The following is an 18,375-nucleotide window of genomic DNA, read 5'->3' on the forward strand; positions in this document are numbered from 1 at the left end:
CAGAGCCTGACACTATTTTGCAATTTAACTTGGCATAGGACACTCGACTTTTCAGGACCCAAGCCCTCCCTATTTAAAGAGAGGTGAGGGAACAACGTGCTGGCTTAACCCTCCAATGTTCTGTCATTTTCTGAGTTGTTTCTAAGTGTCACTTAACTGACATTAGTTAAAAAACCTTCCCAGCATTAAACATTAACACAGCTCTTTTTCTATGGTGAGGTTCATCATCATGCCAATAAATGATTAATTATAATTCTCTGACCGGACCAATAATTTAGCAGGACTCGTATGATTCATAACTTGTGCTGTGTTGTAATGTTACCTCTGAAAACTGACTTACTAGCATTTATTGTTTTTTATTGCCTCTCCCAGGTGGCTTTTGAAAGAGAAAACCAAGTGACACATGTTTAAGAAGGGTTTAAAAGTTGGCCGTGGTTGGATTAGGCATTATTAATCTAGTGAGGAGCAGAAGATTAGTACTTCTGTGGACTTCTGTGGCCATCTGAGCAGCAAATCCAGCAATGAATAACTCAACGGGCTGTTCGGCTAATGCAACAGTGTGTGATGGTGCATCCTGTGTGGTAACTAAGAAAAATTTCAATGAGATTCTCAGTGTGGTACTGAGTACTGTCTTGACCATCCTCTTGGCTATGGTGATGTTCTCCATGGGATGCAATGTGGAAATCAAGAAATTCCTAGGACACATAAAGCGGCCATGGGGCATATGTGTCGGCTTCCTCTGTCAGTTTGGAATCATGCCCCTCACAGGATTCATCCTGTCAGTGGTCTTTGACATCCTCCCCATCCAAGGAGTGGTGGTACTCATCATGGGATGCTGTCCCGGAGGAAGCTCCTCCAATATCTTGGCCTATTGGGTCGATGGCGACATGGACTTGAGGTAAGATATCTAAACCTCTGCATACTGCAATCACATTGAATTAATCTTTTTAGAAGCCTGTGTCACTGTGATGTCCATCTGATCTGCCACTGATCTAGGGTACAACTGAGGAATTAAACAGAAGAGAAGAAATGGATTCACTCGCCTTCCTGTACAACTGCTTAGCTACTGGAATTTGGGGGTTACACTTTGTATTTGTGCTTTTTAATCTCGCTCAGCTAACAGGGAGTTGGATAATTGCTGTTTATCTTTGGGAAAAGATTCAAAGTTTTTCAAAAAAGAAATTCTTTCCGAGCCGCAAGTGTACCTGAGAAAGTTTTCCTTGTTGGTACCAGAAAAAAAAAAGAACAAAACAAACCAACCTTTCTCTGTGGTGATGAGAAGCTCTGAGTGCAATCATGAAATCAAATTGTTCATTAAACAGTAGAATCTGTGCTGAGACAATGGTCAACTCCACAAATATAGCCAGTTCTTTGAACAAGCTTTTTCCCGAACAAGCCTAAAGAAGAATTTGTACATTTGCTTCACTTCTACTGGCATCAAAAGGAAAAGAAAAAAAAACCTACAGCAGCTTTTTTTTAATTATGCTTACCTTACTATAAACAGAAAATGGTTTCTCTGCTTCCCACAGAGTAATCTAAATTGCAATGTTTGCCCAATTCATCCCGTGCCAGTCTGAACTAGCACTGAGGGAAAAAAAATTAATGGAAATAAGACAAAGCATTAATGTGATGAGACTGAGAATTTTAATGCTTTAAGTTGAATAGAAAAATGTCTTTTTCCTTACCTGACAATTCCTCATTTCCTGGGAAAGGTATGCATTTCTGCAAAGCCTCCAGGTGTTAATGTAACGAGTGCTTATTAAATACTATACAGGAGGCAATCAGCTCTGTTAATCACCAGCTACTATACTCAGAAGAGAGAAGCTTAAGGTATAGAGATGTAACCACTGCAAAATGTAAAACTATATTCCATGTTGATCCGGTGCCTACTGAGCAACCGGGAGCCTGCCATCTCATCTCAGCTGGTGCTGATCCTCCCAAAGCTTTAGAAAAGCCGTACAAACTATGTGTCTGCACTTCACATATTTTTCACTTAAGGAAATACCATATCCTCCTTGTAAGGGATTTTTTTCCCTAAGGAAGTCCTATAATGAACAAAGGATGGCAAGCGTTGTTCAGGTTTAGTTAATCTGTGAACCACCACATAGCAATAAGGTCCTTTTAGACTTCAACTTAGTTTGATCCAGACATAAGCACTCAGAGGTGACAATTCTCAAAGCCAGCACCCACTACACCAAGGGGAGTGACCTGAATTGAATATGGGACTTTGACATCTGCCGAACAACTTTTATATAATATTTGTAACTTTCCAGCAAAATGGAAGAGTCTTCTACCTCAAGATAATGCCACACGTGTAATCATTTTGTAAGATGGGAAAAGTATGCGTGATGCTTATTTGGCCGTTGAAACAGCTTTCTTTCTGCAGGCTAAAACTGTAGGGCCCTAATCTAAAAGCTGCAACTTACACTTTTCTGTGGCCTTAAGGAAATCTTATTTGTCTTGAAACAGATGACTATGTAATCCTATCTACCTCATACAACAATTCCTGTAAAAAATAAAAATATTAAAAAATAAGAACCAAAGTAGAATTTGAAACCTTGGTAGAAAACATCCAGCTGAATCAGTATACATGAATCGTTCAGCAAGTCAGAATTATCCCTGAATGGGATATATGGCATTGAAATTTTTAATTTTCGTTCTAGAACGTGTGTACTCCACAGATCCCCCTTGTCTTGCAATAACAAAATAACACCAACGGCTCTCCGGTCCAGCAGTCACCTTGTTAGCAATTCCACCTATCCAGAACTCAAACAAGACCCAGTAAAAGACTCTGCACAGCACAAATAAATCCTGCTTCATCTCATAAATGTTCCTTACATGGACCTTCTTGATCTCCTAAGCCTAGAGCTCTGTTGGGCTATTTCCCAGCACCAAGGATGACAATAAGAAGTGGGGGCAGGGAACGAGGCACCAGAGGGGCAGGCCTGTGTCTTACAGCAGCACGTGGCCCAGAAAGCCTGGCCTCAAGAGAGAAGACCCAAAATGCCTACAAAACAAAGAAGGCAACTCACCAGACCAGCAGCCTCTGCATCACTTAGTCTAGAGCCCAACAGCTCTGTAAACACAACCACCCAGAGGACATTGCTGTATTGTAGCGAGGAATAACCCCTATCACAATGGCTCATAATCATTGAAAGGAGTTAAATTAGGCCACTATGTAAGATGATGACATTACGCATCACATATGTTAAAGGAAAACTGTTCGAATTATTTCTTTAAAGCAAATTAAGAGATTATCACCTCAGCTATTGGGAAACAGTTTTCCAACCCTTTCTATTCTTCTGGAGTCAATTCTGTCCTCTAAGAACTTAACCTTCTCCACTTCCACTGGAACTCCAGAAACGGCAGCCAAGATATGATTGTTTATACCAACAGGTATCTGTACTGCTTACTAGTTGCTCGAACAGATACCACACAATGCCAGCAAAACTACTCCATCTACATCAACTTTCCTGGATGTGGTTTCTGGGAGAAGAAACTAAATCATCCTCCCCCCGCGCCAGTGCCCCCTGTCCCCCCCTCAGCCCAGTGTCTCCCCACACACCTTTGTCTCCCCCTCTCCCCCTCATCACCCTACCATTTCTTCTGAACCTGGAGAGCCATTGCATTTTGCAATCTCTAGTGAAAAACAACAACAACAACAACAACAACAACAAAGCAGACAGTTTTCCTTAACAAAATTATAGACCTTGCTCATTGAAATATAGCAGGTGATATTTCAGCTCCTTCTCAGATCACTCCAGCCTAGAAAATTGTTGCAGGAATCTGATTAGTGTACAGGTATTTTCCCCTGGTCTAGATGTGCTGTGGGTATCCTATGCACAAAATGTTTCTGGGAGAAATGAAGGTGACAATTGTGGCAGGACCCATAGTTCAGGGGACACAGAGAGGTCTGCCTCCTTCGTGTCTGCTGTATTCCCAGAGATCCCCCGTTTTCAAACCTCCTTTCTTAGCAAAGACCTCAGCCATACCATGCAAGGACTTTTCCTTCTCATTTTCCTTTCTTTGACTTCTTCTTTGGGGAATACTTGTTTGTGCATCCTTCCTTCCACATCCCCCAATTCCTTCACTACCATCTATTAGCTACATTCCCCTTAACTAGTTTCTAGTGTTAATAGTTTCTGGATTTTCCTTCCACATCCTTTGTTCTCTGGCTAAAGATTGTTGCATTTTTCATCTTCCAGGTCCATTTTCATGGTTATTTCAGTTGTTCAAGATCCCCAAACCTCTGGCTTATCACAAATTTGAAGCAATCTCTCCCATTTAAATCACATAAATGTCCAGTTCCTCTCTACTCTAAGAACTAACCTAACAGTATTTTTCTGTTTTTCCCCTCTAAGTAACCAAGTTCTGTTTCTCTCATGTAACATTTATTTTTATTTTACTAGGTAGTATTGACTAGGCACTATTAGGAGTCATACACAGTACCAGTATTCCACATACATTGGTGTATGTAACCCTCAAGATAATCCTCTTAAGGTCAGTACTATTATTTTCTGCCTTTGACAGATGATAAAATTAAGGCTCATAACCTCCACCAAAGTCACAAAGGCAGTATGTGTCAGAATCAGATTCAGACCCAGACCTATCCACTTATCCCGATCCAGACTCTTAATCTCTGTTCAGCATTGTTTCTATCACTTACCACACCCCCAGTTTCTAGCACTACCTGTATACACTTTGTCCTGATCTTTCAAATTTGGTGTTTCACTTCTAATATGATAGTCTTTGCATTCCTCATCACTGATGTCACCAAATTCCTCAACATTTACTGAATTCTCATTTATTGTTTTTATTTCTTAAAACGAAAAAAAAAACAGTTATCCCTGGCGGTTAATAGAGCTAAAGCCAAAAATTGCAGACAAGAGAACTTTTTGCTTTTATTACGTTTTTCCTCATTCCAATATAAACTCATGGTAGTATTTCTATTGTTGACATCTATGCTTCTTGTAAAATTTCAGATTTCATTCATTTAAAATGATTTTTTTTATTTTGCTAATCTATTCCCCTACATCGCTCCCTAAAATTATTACCTGTGAATTGTTTTTCATCTCATTTTGAGTGGTTTGATATTATTCTCATATTAGTTCAAATGGCATCAACTTCCAGGCCATCTAGTCTCTTGTACTTCTGCAAAGCTTCACGGTCAAGGTGGCCCACTAAAGCTAGACCATTCCCTTCCCCAACTGCTGACTTGTCCTTCCTCATGGTCTTCAAGAAACTACTCTTGCCAAACTCAAACCATGACACAACTTCATAAATTGCCTTAGCAATAATTCAAAATTGAAGCTTTCCCAATGAAATTTGAAAGAACAAAGAGATAAGCAGACTTCTTCTAAACGTTGTTCTCATAGTTTAAAACGAAAAACTCTTGGCCTTCTCTTTGCTAAACGATCCAGGTAGTGAACACTGCTCCCTTCGTGCACCCCCCTCCTGTCCTCTCCACTCTGGAAAGTACATCGGACATACTGAAATAAAAGTGATTTCATTATGGCGATTACCTTAAATCCATTCTAATTTATTTTTTAAATAAAAGATAAAAAAGAGAATGTCAAAGGAAGGGAGAGAGTTTACAAACTCCAGTATTTTAATTGTAAGTAGGACTATTTATGAAAAGTATTATTCTGGTTTTGGATTCTGCCTTAGCATCCCTTTTTTGTATCTAAATTAAGTTAACCTGTCACCATAATAGATGGTACTTCTTGGAAATGTTTTACATACATCTCTAGCATTGGTTGGTGTTATACTATTTTAGCTCCACTAAGTATTTTTTTCCTAAAATCTTTAAACACATTTTAAGTGAAGTCATCCCCAGTTTAAAAAAAAAAAAAAAAAAAAGGTTATTAGGGAAGTTAAGCCCCCTGATAAACATTACTGCCCTGACCCTTTTTTTTCCTGCCAAAACTGCACTTAGATATATTAAAACGAAATTCTCACCTCTAGCTGTTTTCCTTAGCACTGTGTAGTGTGGGTTGTTGGTGTTTGTGGGGGGCAGCTGGAGGAGGGTGGGGGCACAGGTGATATAAATAATTTCACATTTTCCTTCAAGTCCACATATAATACAGTAACTGACTTTTAATAAGAGCTTTGCATTATTCTAAGTACTGGACTCACTGGGTCATTAGTCCTCACAGCCTATGAGGTGGCAACAATTTTATCTTCATTTCACAGATAAGGAAACTGGCAAAAGGAAGTCAAGTAAATTACCCAAAGAACATAGTACTTATGCAATAAGTGGCCACACTTGCTTCCAACCCAGGCAGGGTCTGACTTAAATGTCTGGCCCAAAGATTTAACAGCTCAGTTCCCCAGGAGCAGAATGTGCCTCTGTACACATGGTCCTTTAACGGGACCACGAAGACCCACTACCCAAAAACCTCTCTTCCGTCCACTGTCACACTGTTGAAAATAACACCATTCTGTATAATTTCTTCCACGTCAAAAGCCAAAGTCCACTTACCCAGCCAGGTCTGCTCACTAAAACACAGATGTTCTCAGGAGGAATAGTACCAACCCCTGGTTCTTCTGAACACACATTTGGTAAACTTCTTAGCCGAAATAGAATCCAGGCCTCCCCTGCCTGCTTGAATATTTTCATTCCTTTTTTAAGTCAGCTTCCTCTTTCTCAAGCCACAGGCATTGGGGCAATAATCTGTCTGCCTTCAAAAAAGACCCTGAGGCCCCCTCCCTTGGACATGTGCTCTCCCCCAAGGGCCCAGGGAGGCCCATCTCAGTACAGACAGACACGGCATAGCCCCTAAAGTTTGGGCTGGTATAGATGTGTTTGCTCTTGTCTGATTAGAGGTCCACAGGGTGGCGTGTCCAAGCACCTTGTACCTTTTTAAATAATGAATTGAAACAGGCATTAACTATCTTCTCTGATCCTCGAGAACCCATGGGGAGGGAGGAACGACCCAAGACAAAGTAGAAAAACAAACCCGGATCTCAGCATTTTGCCCAAGGCCAGGACCTGCACAAAGACGGGCACGTGTCAGTGTCCTTCCATCAGCCTAGATGCTGCTGCCGCCGGAACGTCTTTTGCGGGACTTCCTAATCACGAATTGCACCATGAAGCAAGCTCTCCCCCTAGAAAGCCCAGGTGGATGAATCAACCTGCCCGTTTCCTTTCAGCATCAGCATGACGACATGCTCCACGCTGCTTGCCCTGGGAATGATGCCGCTGTGCCTCTTTATCTATACCAAAATGTGGGTCGACTCTGGGACGATCATCATTGCCTTTGATAGCATAGGTAAGTAAGTCATCCCTTCGCTAGCGTTCTGAATATCCCCCTCCTATTCTCTGTTTATCTTCAGGCCAGGCTCAGACCCAGCTCATATTTACCTCTTGCATATTTATCTCATTACAAGTCACGCCTGCGTTTCAATGCAGGTTGGCAGAATCTAAATGCCAAACCTTGACCCCAAGGGAGAACTTGCTTTTCCTCCATTGAAATCAGCAGGAAGAGGGGCTGACTTAAAGGAAGCCAAGATTGCTGGGGCACAAGAGACTCTGTCCTTTCCTCAACCCACAGTACAATTAGTTCATGGGAACGTGAGTTTGCTCCCAGACCCTCAGATGGAAGAAGTATTAAAAAAAAAATTCCACTAATGATTTAAAATTAGGGCACCTAGTAAGCAATCGTGAGTGTTGCACTGGGAAACTACCAGAGGAAACATTGTAGATAACACTCGATTGTGAGTGCCGTCTTGATTCAGAAGGTGATTTACTTCCACAGTCTCTATACCATGCCCTAGGAGTCAAGTCTGCGAGTCAGGACCCTATCTCCACTCATTTTGCTCCCAGATGTTCACCCCCACCCCAAAGGGGCTGTTTTTCTGTTTCTGGGACAACAGATGACAGCGGGAAATTAAGTCGTTTGTGTTACATGGGATCAAGGGTAAGTTGAGACAGTTCCTGGCCTTCCCAAACCAGGCATTTCCCACAGAGCTGTAGTCATAAAAGATGAGATACGAGTGAGATAGTACATATTACCAAGTACGTGGCACACTGCGTAGTCATTATTCAGCTGACAGGCTGCCTCAGGAGGTGTGGGTGTCCACTGAAGGGAGCTTAGTGTAAATGAAGCTAAGCGACGACTCAGAAGGATATTTGTAAAGGAATTCCTGTTGGCATGGGAAGCTGCATCTAAAAATCCTTCCCATTTCTACGAAAGATTCTTTCTGTGATAAAAACGGGATTGGGGTCTACACAACTAAATTAGAGCAAACTTTGAGAACAGTAATTGGGGACGACTTGTATCGACAGAAATACTCAATATGGGATTTCTCTGCACAAGGCCCTTCTAGTGATCTGGGGAACTCCTTCATACCAGATATAATCTCCTGCAAACAGGTTTTAGGGTGACCCTGCAGAATTAATCACCTGCTATGCCTCAGGCTCCTTAACTCTCAGTCTGCTCCCTGGGAGAGCATCTTCAAGTCAAACAATGTAGACTGCTTGTGTGGTGTGCATTGTAGGTCTCTCAAAGAACCTGTTGAGTAAGGAGTTTAATTACTTATTGTTTTAAAAAATAATTTAAGCTTTTAAAATATTCTCCTCTAGAAATTCATTCCTGTCTGGAAAACATTCCATGGCAATATCGAATAATTCGAACTATAGTATGAATGACTTACGGCACATCCTTTAATGTGAATAAATTTTGAAAGGAAAAGAACATGAGAAAGAGTAATTAGCACCTCAGTGGAGGTAAAGGTCATCAGAAAAAAGGTCAGGGCAAAAAAGAAAGAAAATAGAAAAAAAAAGCGGGGGGAAAGATTAAAAACTTTTTAATGAGTTTGAAAAACAAAGATTTAACTCTGCTTATTCACCATTTTGCCCAGGCTTATTTTCCAACCTAACCTTCTTGCTGTTGGTTTGTCCGGCCCTTTAAGAAAACAAACAACCTAATTACTTCACACGTTGTTCTCACTACTTTTTAGATGGGGAAGTTAAGGCCCAGGGTAAAGGTTTAATTTGTCCCAGCTGAGCCGTGAGCTGGAAGTGCCCCCCCCCCCCCCCGCCCCGGGCTGCGCATGCTCTCTGTGGACAGGACTGCCAAGCCCAGGCTCCACACGATGCCCACCTAGCTCTGAAGGGGCAACACTCTTGCTGAGCCCTTCCCATGGGGGCGTCTGGGTGGAGGAGGGCAGCTGCAGAGCTGGCACCCCTGAACACAGCTGCAGCAGGTGGCCGTCCCTGCCCCGCCTCCGCTGTCTCTTGGAGGGTGTCTAGCACCATGAACTATGCACCTGCCTTATCACCTAATTCCCATGGCAGCAGCGTGAGCTAGAGGTAATCTACCCACTTCACAAACGGGGATACCAGAGTGCAGAGGGGCTGGACAGTTTGCATCGTCCCCACAGTCTGTAAGGTTCCACTCTGAGTCGATCTGGCTCCACGACCACCCCATGACTGCCTGCCTCTCGCTTTTATCCACCTTTCCTTCCTCCCATATGTGCTCTGTGAACTCGATTAAGGCCCAGTTATGGTTCACATGGTGTAACCACAAGCAGATGCTTTCCGGTCTAATTGGACAGGCATTTGAGAAGGGGCGGGGGGGAGGGGGGGTACAGGCACTTAAGGAAGAGGGAAAACAGCCCTGAGAAGGAAAGAGAATCTTTACCCCACTAGGGAGTCAAGAGACACACCAACCCACCTCTCCAGATGGGAGCCACACACTCTGAGCAGGAGGGAGGGCAAAGAGTGTCTTTTCCGGTCAAGTTCTAGTCCTGGAAAAACTGTCCCTGGCCTCATCTGGTCAGGAGAGGAAACACAATTTGGGCAGGTGGTCCTGCTTGCATGCTTATCCTGTAGCCTTGGGCCGCTTGGAGGAGATAAAGACTCTTAGCATGAGGGGCCCGACCATGGTGGGGGGTGGGGGGCAGGGAGGTCGCTCCTTTCACAGAGCCAACACATTTAAAATATATAGTACCCAAGCCTAACCACACTGCCATTCCAAGCACAGTATTTGCACCGATTTAAGCTACCATACTACAATCAATGCATATCAAGATGGTTTTAATTTAAGGCCTACAAACTTCACAAAATTTAGGGAATAGTCTGGACACCCTGGGGAGGAAGTCTCCTCCCAAAGTAGCAGGATGTAAGGATACCCAAAGGGGATTTTTCTAGGGGCTCTCACCAGCACATCTATCAACGACTCTTCCATATCCTGTGTTCCACCATTTTCTCCCCATCCTGTCCTCCCATCTTTCTTTTTTTCCTGCTGTAGATATTCCTGGCCATGACTTAATCCCTTTGAGTAATTTCTGGGAAAAAGTAACTGCTGACCTTTATATTGCCAGGAGGACCAGAAGAAATTATGTTTTCATCACTGTTGTGTTCATTTTAAATTCATATTTACAGCCCTGAAATCTAGAATCCATTTTCCAGTCTTCATTGAATCTACTCCAATGCTAAGCAAAAACCACTCTCAAAATCTCATTATTCAATTCCACTTTCTCCTACTGCTTTAAAAGGATATTTGAAAAAGAAACAGCCCATCCGAAGTTCGAAGTTGTTGGTACTATATTATATAAAAGCAGTGATTGGACCAATGAGTGTTAAGTAACATGGAGAAACAAACCACCTGTCATGGGAACAGCAGTAAATTTAACACAGGGAAATTGAAGTATGACTCTTTTATCTGGCTGGGTGAGCACGTTCTTGCAAAGAATTATAATTACTTGAGAAGTCGCCAAATATATTTATTATCTCACAGAAAATTTAAAGCATGCTTTTCAACCTCTTCTCTCACCTCTCTGCTCTAGATTTGAATAACCAAGCTTGGTCTGAGCCAGAAGTCATTAGCCCATGGAATGCCTGGAGAATTTTGAACTTTTTGTTTTATTTCTACTACTAGGAAGTAACAGGGAGATGTAAAATATCTGTGTGTACCCCCACAAACATAAACATACACACAAACTTTAAAAAGGTATTTTTCCTAGGATATAAAGATCCAAAGACCAAAGAAGCCAAGATTCTGACAAATTGAAACTAAAAAGTGTCAGTATAAAGAGCGCTAAAAAAGGATTTATATCATCCATATTATCAATGCTCTGACAGTAATACGAAATTATTTACTGGAGTGGGTAAAGATGGAGAGTTTTGTTGTTTTGCTTGAGTCTGTTTTGTGTATTCGAGAAGGGAGACTGATCAAGCTTTTATCGAGCTGCTTACTCTTTTGTTTTCCTCTCTCCTGTGCTCTGTGTTCTGCTGATGAAATGCCTCTTCTGTCATATTTAGGTACATCTTTGGTCGCTCTTGTTGTTCCTATTTCCATTGGAATGTTTGTTAATCACAAATGGCCCCAAAAAGCCAAGATCATACTTAAGGTAAGTGTCCCATGCCATAGGTTGCAAAGTCAAATGCTCCACAGTGTGAGTTCCAATAATAGGTCTATTCCAGCCACTAAATTGGTTTTCTCATTATATTATAAACCTCCATCTAGGGGGACTTGACATTGTTAGATATGCTGTCCACTCTTCTAGAACACCCGTCCCAGTCCCATCTACAGGGCAGAATTCTATGCCCACTTAGAGATACCCAACTCAAACACCGCCTCCTGCTTTTCCCCTACTCTGTACTCCCACAGCACTTGGCTCTGATCTCTGTTCTGTGGGTCTGTATTATAAAATACACCTAGAGAGCTGTTTTTGAAAATAGATCATATGTTTCTTATCTCTGAATCCATATGGCCAGTTCAGCACCTGGCATCTGGTAGATATTAGTACCCATTAGTAATTGGTAATCATTCATTCCCCTTTGCCAACTGTATTCTAGTGAGGTGAGATGGATATGGATAAAAGTGGTATAGAAAGACACAGAGGATATAAATCCAGACATTAATACAGATAAAGATATAGATAGGTATAGATGTAGACATACATACATCCCACTGATCAGGACACAAAATAAGCTAGCCGGTGTTCTTTGTTCCTCTGGACCACCCCCCAAAAAAAAGTTATAATCTCCATTTTTTTTAATGTGAAAAGGAGAAAACAGTAACAACAGTGGTTTTGTTTGCACATGCTTTTTTAACTTTTGTAGAGTTTTATATCCTTTTTCTCACTATCATCATCATGAAAGGTGTCTAGGGCAAGATTTTATCCTCAGTTATAGATGAAGAAAGCAGAACTAAGAGAAGTTGTGTGACTCACCGAAGGAAGGAGAGCAGGAAGAATTGGATCTGGAGGCCAGGTCTTCCAGTTCATGCTGATTGGGTTTTTTTCCTCTCCAACAAGGATAATTTGCAAGCTAGAACATCTTCAGGCTAATGGAGCGTGGACATTAGAGGTCCTGCTATTTTCTTAAAAATGAGAACCTAGGACAAGCACCAGAGTTTCTGGTGGGCTGACCACAGTCATCAGGAGAGGAATACACAGCACGGTGACTTCACTATCACAACTGTTGGGTCTGCTTGTGTCTTCCTTCCAGATCGGATCCATCATGGGCATAATCCTTATCGTGCTCGTAGCTGTCGTTGGAGGAATCCTATACCAGAGTGCCTGGATCATCGCTCCCAAACTGTGGATCATAGGAACACTATTTCCTTTGGCCGGATACTCTCTAGGGTTTTTACTGGCCAGAATAGCTGGTCAGCCCTGGCACAGGTATGGTGCTTTGGTAAATCAGACTGGGAATTTTCTTGCATAATAGCTGTAGTATGCACTTGTTGGGGCTGCTGTAGGAAAGTACCCCAAACAGGGCGGTTTAAGCAACAGAAATCTATTGTCTTACAGTTCTGGAAATTAGAAGTCCAAAAATCAGCATGTCAGCAGTATGGTTCCTTCTGAGGGATATGAGGGGGAATCTGTCCCAGACCTGTCTCCTTGGTTTAAAGATGGCTGTTTTCACATTGTCTTTTTTCTATGAGTGTCTCTGTGTCCAAATTTCCCCTTATGATAAGGACACCAGTCATATTGGATTAGGGCCTACCCTAATCACTTTACCTTAACTAAGTATATTTACGATGACCCTATTTCCAAATAAGGTCACATTCTGAGGTCCTGGGCATTAGGACTTTAGCATGTGCATTTGGGAGGACAAAATTCAACCCATAACAACTGTGAATACTGATAACAAATTCAAAATCTTTCACCTATAATAACATTCACCCCATTTCTGAATATGTCATTATATAGACTCATTCATTCCTAAATTATACAAGCCCCCCAGAAAGAAAATACTGACCACCTCTCTGTTGTTCAAATGCTTGGGGACCATTCCCCACACAATGCAGATTGAGCCCTTCCAATGTCTCCCATTCTTATTCTCTAAGCAGAATAACTTCAGCAAGAGCACTTAGGCTGGCCTTGTCACACACAAGGGCTCCTCCAGCCAGCAGCAGGATGGACTCATCATTCCAAGGCACTGATAGTAGAACTGGGGTTAGCATGTGTGAGTCTGGAACCAAGTAGAAACTTTTCCTCTTCTACCAGCCCATGTGAATCCATGGGCAGAAAGAAAAGAAGGTGTCAGCATTGGAGTATATATGAGGTTGGGAAAGAGATGAGCAGCACCGGGTAGTTGGGAGTGTTACATGTCGTCAGGCCGACATAGGACTACCACTTACTGATCTTGGGACCTCAGGACAGGCGCTCACTCTTCCTCTGACTTTTCTCACCTGTAGAATAGGGGCAATAACACCTACATGGCAGATTTTTTATCAAGATTTAGTCAGAAAAACAAATCCAACTTAAAAATAAAGGAACTCTAACAAATACTCTATCTTGAGTGTTTTCTCAGCCCCTGCTCTGTGCTCTGCACTGTTACCAAGGGCATAATTGAAAAGAGTGAAATAAGCCCACTTTGAATTTATGGAACACTAACATAAATGATCCTGCTCTCTTCATATCTGCATTTTTTATTTATAAATATCTGCTTTAAATGTATATGTATTATTTAATATGTAATTTCATTTATATTGAATATATTACTTATTAATACAGATTATGACATAATACAAATATTGTCTTTATATATAAGGATATATACATACATATACACACATATATACATATATATACACATATATAAAGATATACATGAACATATACTATATATAGACATACCCATATAGATCTATTCTACTGCTCAGGGGCCAAATAAGCTAGTCGGTGTTCTTTGTTTCTCTGGACAAAAACAAATGTTATAATCTCTAAATTTTTTTTAAAGATTTTATTTATTTATTTGAGAGAGAGAGAATGTGAGACAGAGAGCACGAGAGGGAAGAGGGTCAGTGGGAGAAGCAGACCCCCCACTGAGCAGGGAGCCCGATGTGGGACTCGATCCCAGGACTCCAGGATCATGACCTGAGCCGAAGGCAGTCGCTTAACCAACTGAGCCACCCAGGCGCCCTCTAAATTTTTTTTTAATGAGAAAACAGTAACAACAGTGGTTTTGTTCGCATATGCTTTTTAACTTTTGTAGAGTTTTATATCCCTTTTCTCATTATCATAACAATCATAAAAGGTGACTAGGGAGAGCGCCGGGGTGGCTTAGTTGGTTAAGCATCCCACTCTCGATTTCGGTTCAGGTCATGATCTCAGGGACCTGGGATCGAGCCCACATCGGGCTCCCTGCTCTACGGGGAGTCTGCTTGTCTCCGTCTCCCTCTGCCCCTCTCCCACCAGCTCTCGCGCTCTCTGTCTCTCTAATGGAAGGATAAATCTTTAAAAAGAAGAAAAGGTAACTAGGGCAAGATTTTATCTATGTATATATAGAGAACACTTATGTAGTATATAATAATACATACTAAAGTTATATATCTATGTAGTTTAAGTAAAAGTACATGTTGAATAAATGTATACATTAAAAGCAGATATAAATATATACACATATATGTGCTTGCTCTCATTATATCTGCTTTTTTTTGAGAGAGAGAGCTCATGTGCACATGCATGAAGTGAGAAGAGGGGGAGGAGCAGAGGGAGAGGGAGAGAGAGAATCTTCAGCAGGCTCCACAACCAGCACGGAGCCCTATGGGGCTCGATCTCATGACCCTGAGATCATGACCTGAGCCAAAATCAAGAGTCAGACGCTTAACCGACTAAGCCACCCAGGCGCTCCCACATTATATCTGCTTCCAATGTTATACAATAACAAAGCAAAAAATACTGACAATAAAAGCATAAATCCTCTTAACATGTCTCGTAGATGCCGGACAATTGCTTTGGAAACGGGGATGCAGAACTCTCAGCTGTGCTCCACCATCGTGCAGCTCTCCTTCACCCAGGAGGAGCTCAACCTCGTGTTTACCTTCCCGCTCATCTACAGCATCTTTCAGCTTGCCTTTGCAGCAATATTCTTAGGAAGTAAGGAATAATGCTAATCACATGTCGCTGATAATGTTCCTCTTTGAGAAATCCTCGAGTTGCTAAGATGGCATTTTTTGTGGTGGTGAATTATATAAGTTAAATTCCCTTTTTCTGGCAGTAAAATAAATGGGTGGATAAAGCCACCTATAATGTTATCATGACTTCCCAACTGCTGATGAGAAGATTGCAATTTTATCAGAAGGTTCTAGTAAAGATTATTTATTTTTATATATTTTATATATTTACATATATTTACATATATTTTATATTTATGTATTTTATATATTTGTTATTTTTAAATAAAAAGTAATAGAAGTCGATTCTCTCCACCAACTTTCTTTTTCTCAGTAATTAGGAAGGCATATTAACCTGTTAGGACCATTTTATTGTGTGTTTTTCTACATGCTTCCAGGAACCTCAAACTGGTCATTTTTTCCAGATCATCATCTTGTTATGCTTTGTAAATATAGGATATTTATCCAGAACAGTGGTATACAAGGGATATTTATCAGGCTAAGTTATACTGGAAGACAGACATGTGCATGTGCATGTGTGCATATACTAAGTAATATCCATGTAATTGAAACAGTTAAAGCAAACACGTTCCTTATTTCAAGTCCTAGGGATAGCTAACCTGATTTTTAATTTTCCTCTACTGTAGCATCAGCTCTGATCCTCAGCCCCTGCCACCTGCTGGCCTTCACCTAGTTAAAGCTTTCCTTACATTTTGTTCTCCAAGGACTGATATGTTTAACCTCTATTTTTAAACTGTATTTTTTTTTTTCTAAATAAAGACTGATGTCTTAAGCTCGTTGATTTTTAAGGGAGGTTATATAGTGAAGGTGAAAGACACAAATAATGGGAATGGTAAGTTATAGAATGCCTGGAGGTCCAGTGTTATTTGGGTTTGGTTTTACTTTTGTACTTCGCTCCAATAGGTATTGCACTTGCCTGTGGGCACTAATCCTTCTCTGCATTACTGTCTAGAACGCTATTGTCAAAACAAAGTTTTCCTTCTTGTATAAGACTCTCTGGATCCGTTCAAAACTTTCCACTGATTTATCACTCACACAGGAGACAGGGGTCCATGGCCTAATTACCTTGTTGTCATGTATGATAGACATACACCCAATTTGGTACACCTTGAGAGTTTTCCAAAGAATTAGCTAGTGATGTCTACTAGAAAGCCAGAGAAAACAGACTGGTTGATAGAACGATTAAGTGAATTTACTAGTTGAATAACTAACTCAAAAGGGACTCATAGATAAGCTGAAGGAATGATGGGAAGGCAGGTACTGGTATTGGTCTTATGCTTTCCCACATTTTTATCAGCAAGAATACAGGTGAGGAAGTCATGTTTATTAATTACATGCAATGCCTGGAAACATTTTGGTAAAGGGATTAGAAGTCTAAATATTTTGGAACAAGGAAAGGAGGACTGGGAAGGGACAGAGGGAGGAAGAGAGGAAGGACAGAAGGAAGGAAGGAAGGGAGGTAGGGAGGGAGGAAGGGAAGGAGGGAAAGAAAAGAAAGAAGGAAAGAAGAGAATAAAAAATTTGATTAAATAAAATAAGTGGTGTGTGTTGAAGAAATCCCAGCTGAAAACAGTTTATAATAAAACTGTTGGGCTATTTTAATTAACCACAAGCTCCAGTCAATAGATTCAATAGCTCAGTGGCTTCAAAATTAATCTGTTGCTAAAGGGACCAACAAAGAGACATGGATCATGACATATCAAGATCTTTGGAGCTGGCCACTGTCTCTCAGCTGTGTATCATGAGAGTTAACATTTCCTGAGCAGTAACTATTTTCCCAGGGCCATACTAGGCACCTTACTATTTTACTTCATTTAATGTTCACAATTCCCCTCTGAAATAGACAATATGACTATACTTATTTTAAGTGTGAAGTTCCAATAAATAATACTTTCTCTCCCTCTATTGACTTTGGAACCAATTGAGAAGTAGAAGAAAAATCAGATATGTAGATAACAAAATAGCACTCTTATTACAGATAAAACTTACGTAGAAAATATGGCTCAAAATTGCGACCCCATGGGCTGATTCATCCCTCTCCACTGCCCCATACATGTGCACATAACACGCATATACATACATACACTGCTCATCTCCCCTTGCCAGAAAGTCTGCCCAGGTGGGCTGAGCTCACAAAGATGCTGAGAAATGGCTGCCCCTCAGAGACTAGCAGCCTCTCAGAAGAGAGGAAGGCTGATCACACATCAGCCAGGGCTCCTGCTTTGTGGGAAGGAATGAAGTCAGGGAGGGACGAAGTGTTATTCCAGCCCAAGTCCTCCCCAACAGAGAGCACTAGACCAAGGTCCTTGACACTGTGCCTTAGCATGTATCGTATTTACTGAGGACTTCAATGACTGGGACACGGTGGGTACAGATTAGGGGCCCGCTACTACTCTTGGTGGGCACCCCCTGCGGGGCTGATGCCTGCTGCAGTCATGTGAGCAAGCACCCCTGCCGTTGTGTGCCCGGTCTTCCTGAAGTACAGCCATCCCTCTCACCATGGCTGGCTGAGAACTAAAGAACGCCTTCTGCTTTCTCCAAGCAACCTGCAGCCTACAGAAAGTGCAAGCCGATTTTGAGCCGTAGATTGTAATCACTGTCCAAAGCAAGCTTGCAGCTAATTGTTATGAAAGTCCACTCACCTCCTGTGTATTGCTTTCTAGTGTATGTGGCATACAAGAAATGTTATGGAAAAAACAACATGGAATTGCCAGAGAGCAAAGACAATGAAACGGTCTCTGAGTCATCGCTCCATAAGGTGAATGAAGGATTTCAACCAGATGAAAGGTAGACACCGAGTGGACAAAAGAGAAGAATTCTAAAGTACCTGCTTCTGTGATAACAAGATTTGTTTGTTTTGATGGGATATTGGGCAGGAAAAAGTTAAAGTGAAAATTTAAATTCCAATTGAATCCATACATTAGTTTTGGTACCAAGTGACTGGTGGTCCAAATCCTTAATGTGACAAATATTTATATATATATATACTGTCTTTGTTATC

At 41.3% G+C, this 18,375-nt stretch overlaps 1 protein-coding gene across 1 annotated transcript; it reads left to right on the top strand.

Annotated features, from left to right (window-relative positions):
- Positions 1-521: 521 nt before the first annotated feature.
- On the top strand, positions 522-18,165 carry SLC10A2 (solute carrier family 10 member 2). Its single transcript, XM_036066137.2, has 6 exons — positions 522-898; positions 7,153-7,271; positions 11,267-11,355; positions 12,458-12,633; positions 15,179-15,336; positions 18,038-18,165. The coding sequence occupies exons 1-6, from the start codon at positions 522-524 to the stop codon at positions 18,163-18,165; spliced, it is 1,047 nt and encodes a 348-aa protein (XP_035922030.1).
- Positions 18,166-18,375: the final 210 nt, after the last annotated feature.

Source organism: Halichoerus grypus, chromosome 4, assembly GCF_964656455.1.
Source record: "Halichoerus grypus chromosome 4, mHalGry1.hap1.1, whole genome shotgun sequence".
Taxonomy (NCBI): Eukaryota; Metazoa; Chordata; class Mammalia; order Carnivora; family Phocidae; genus Halichoerus; species Halichoerus grypus.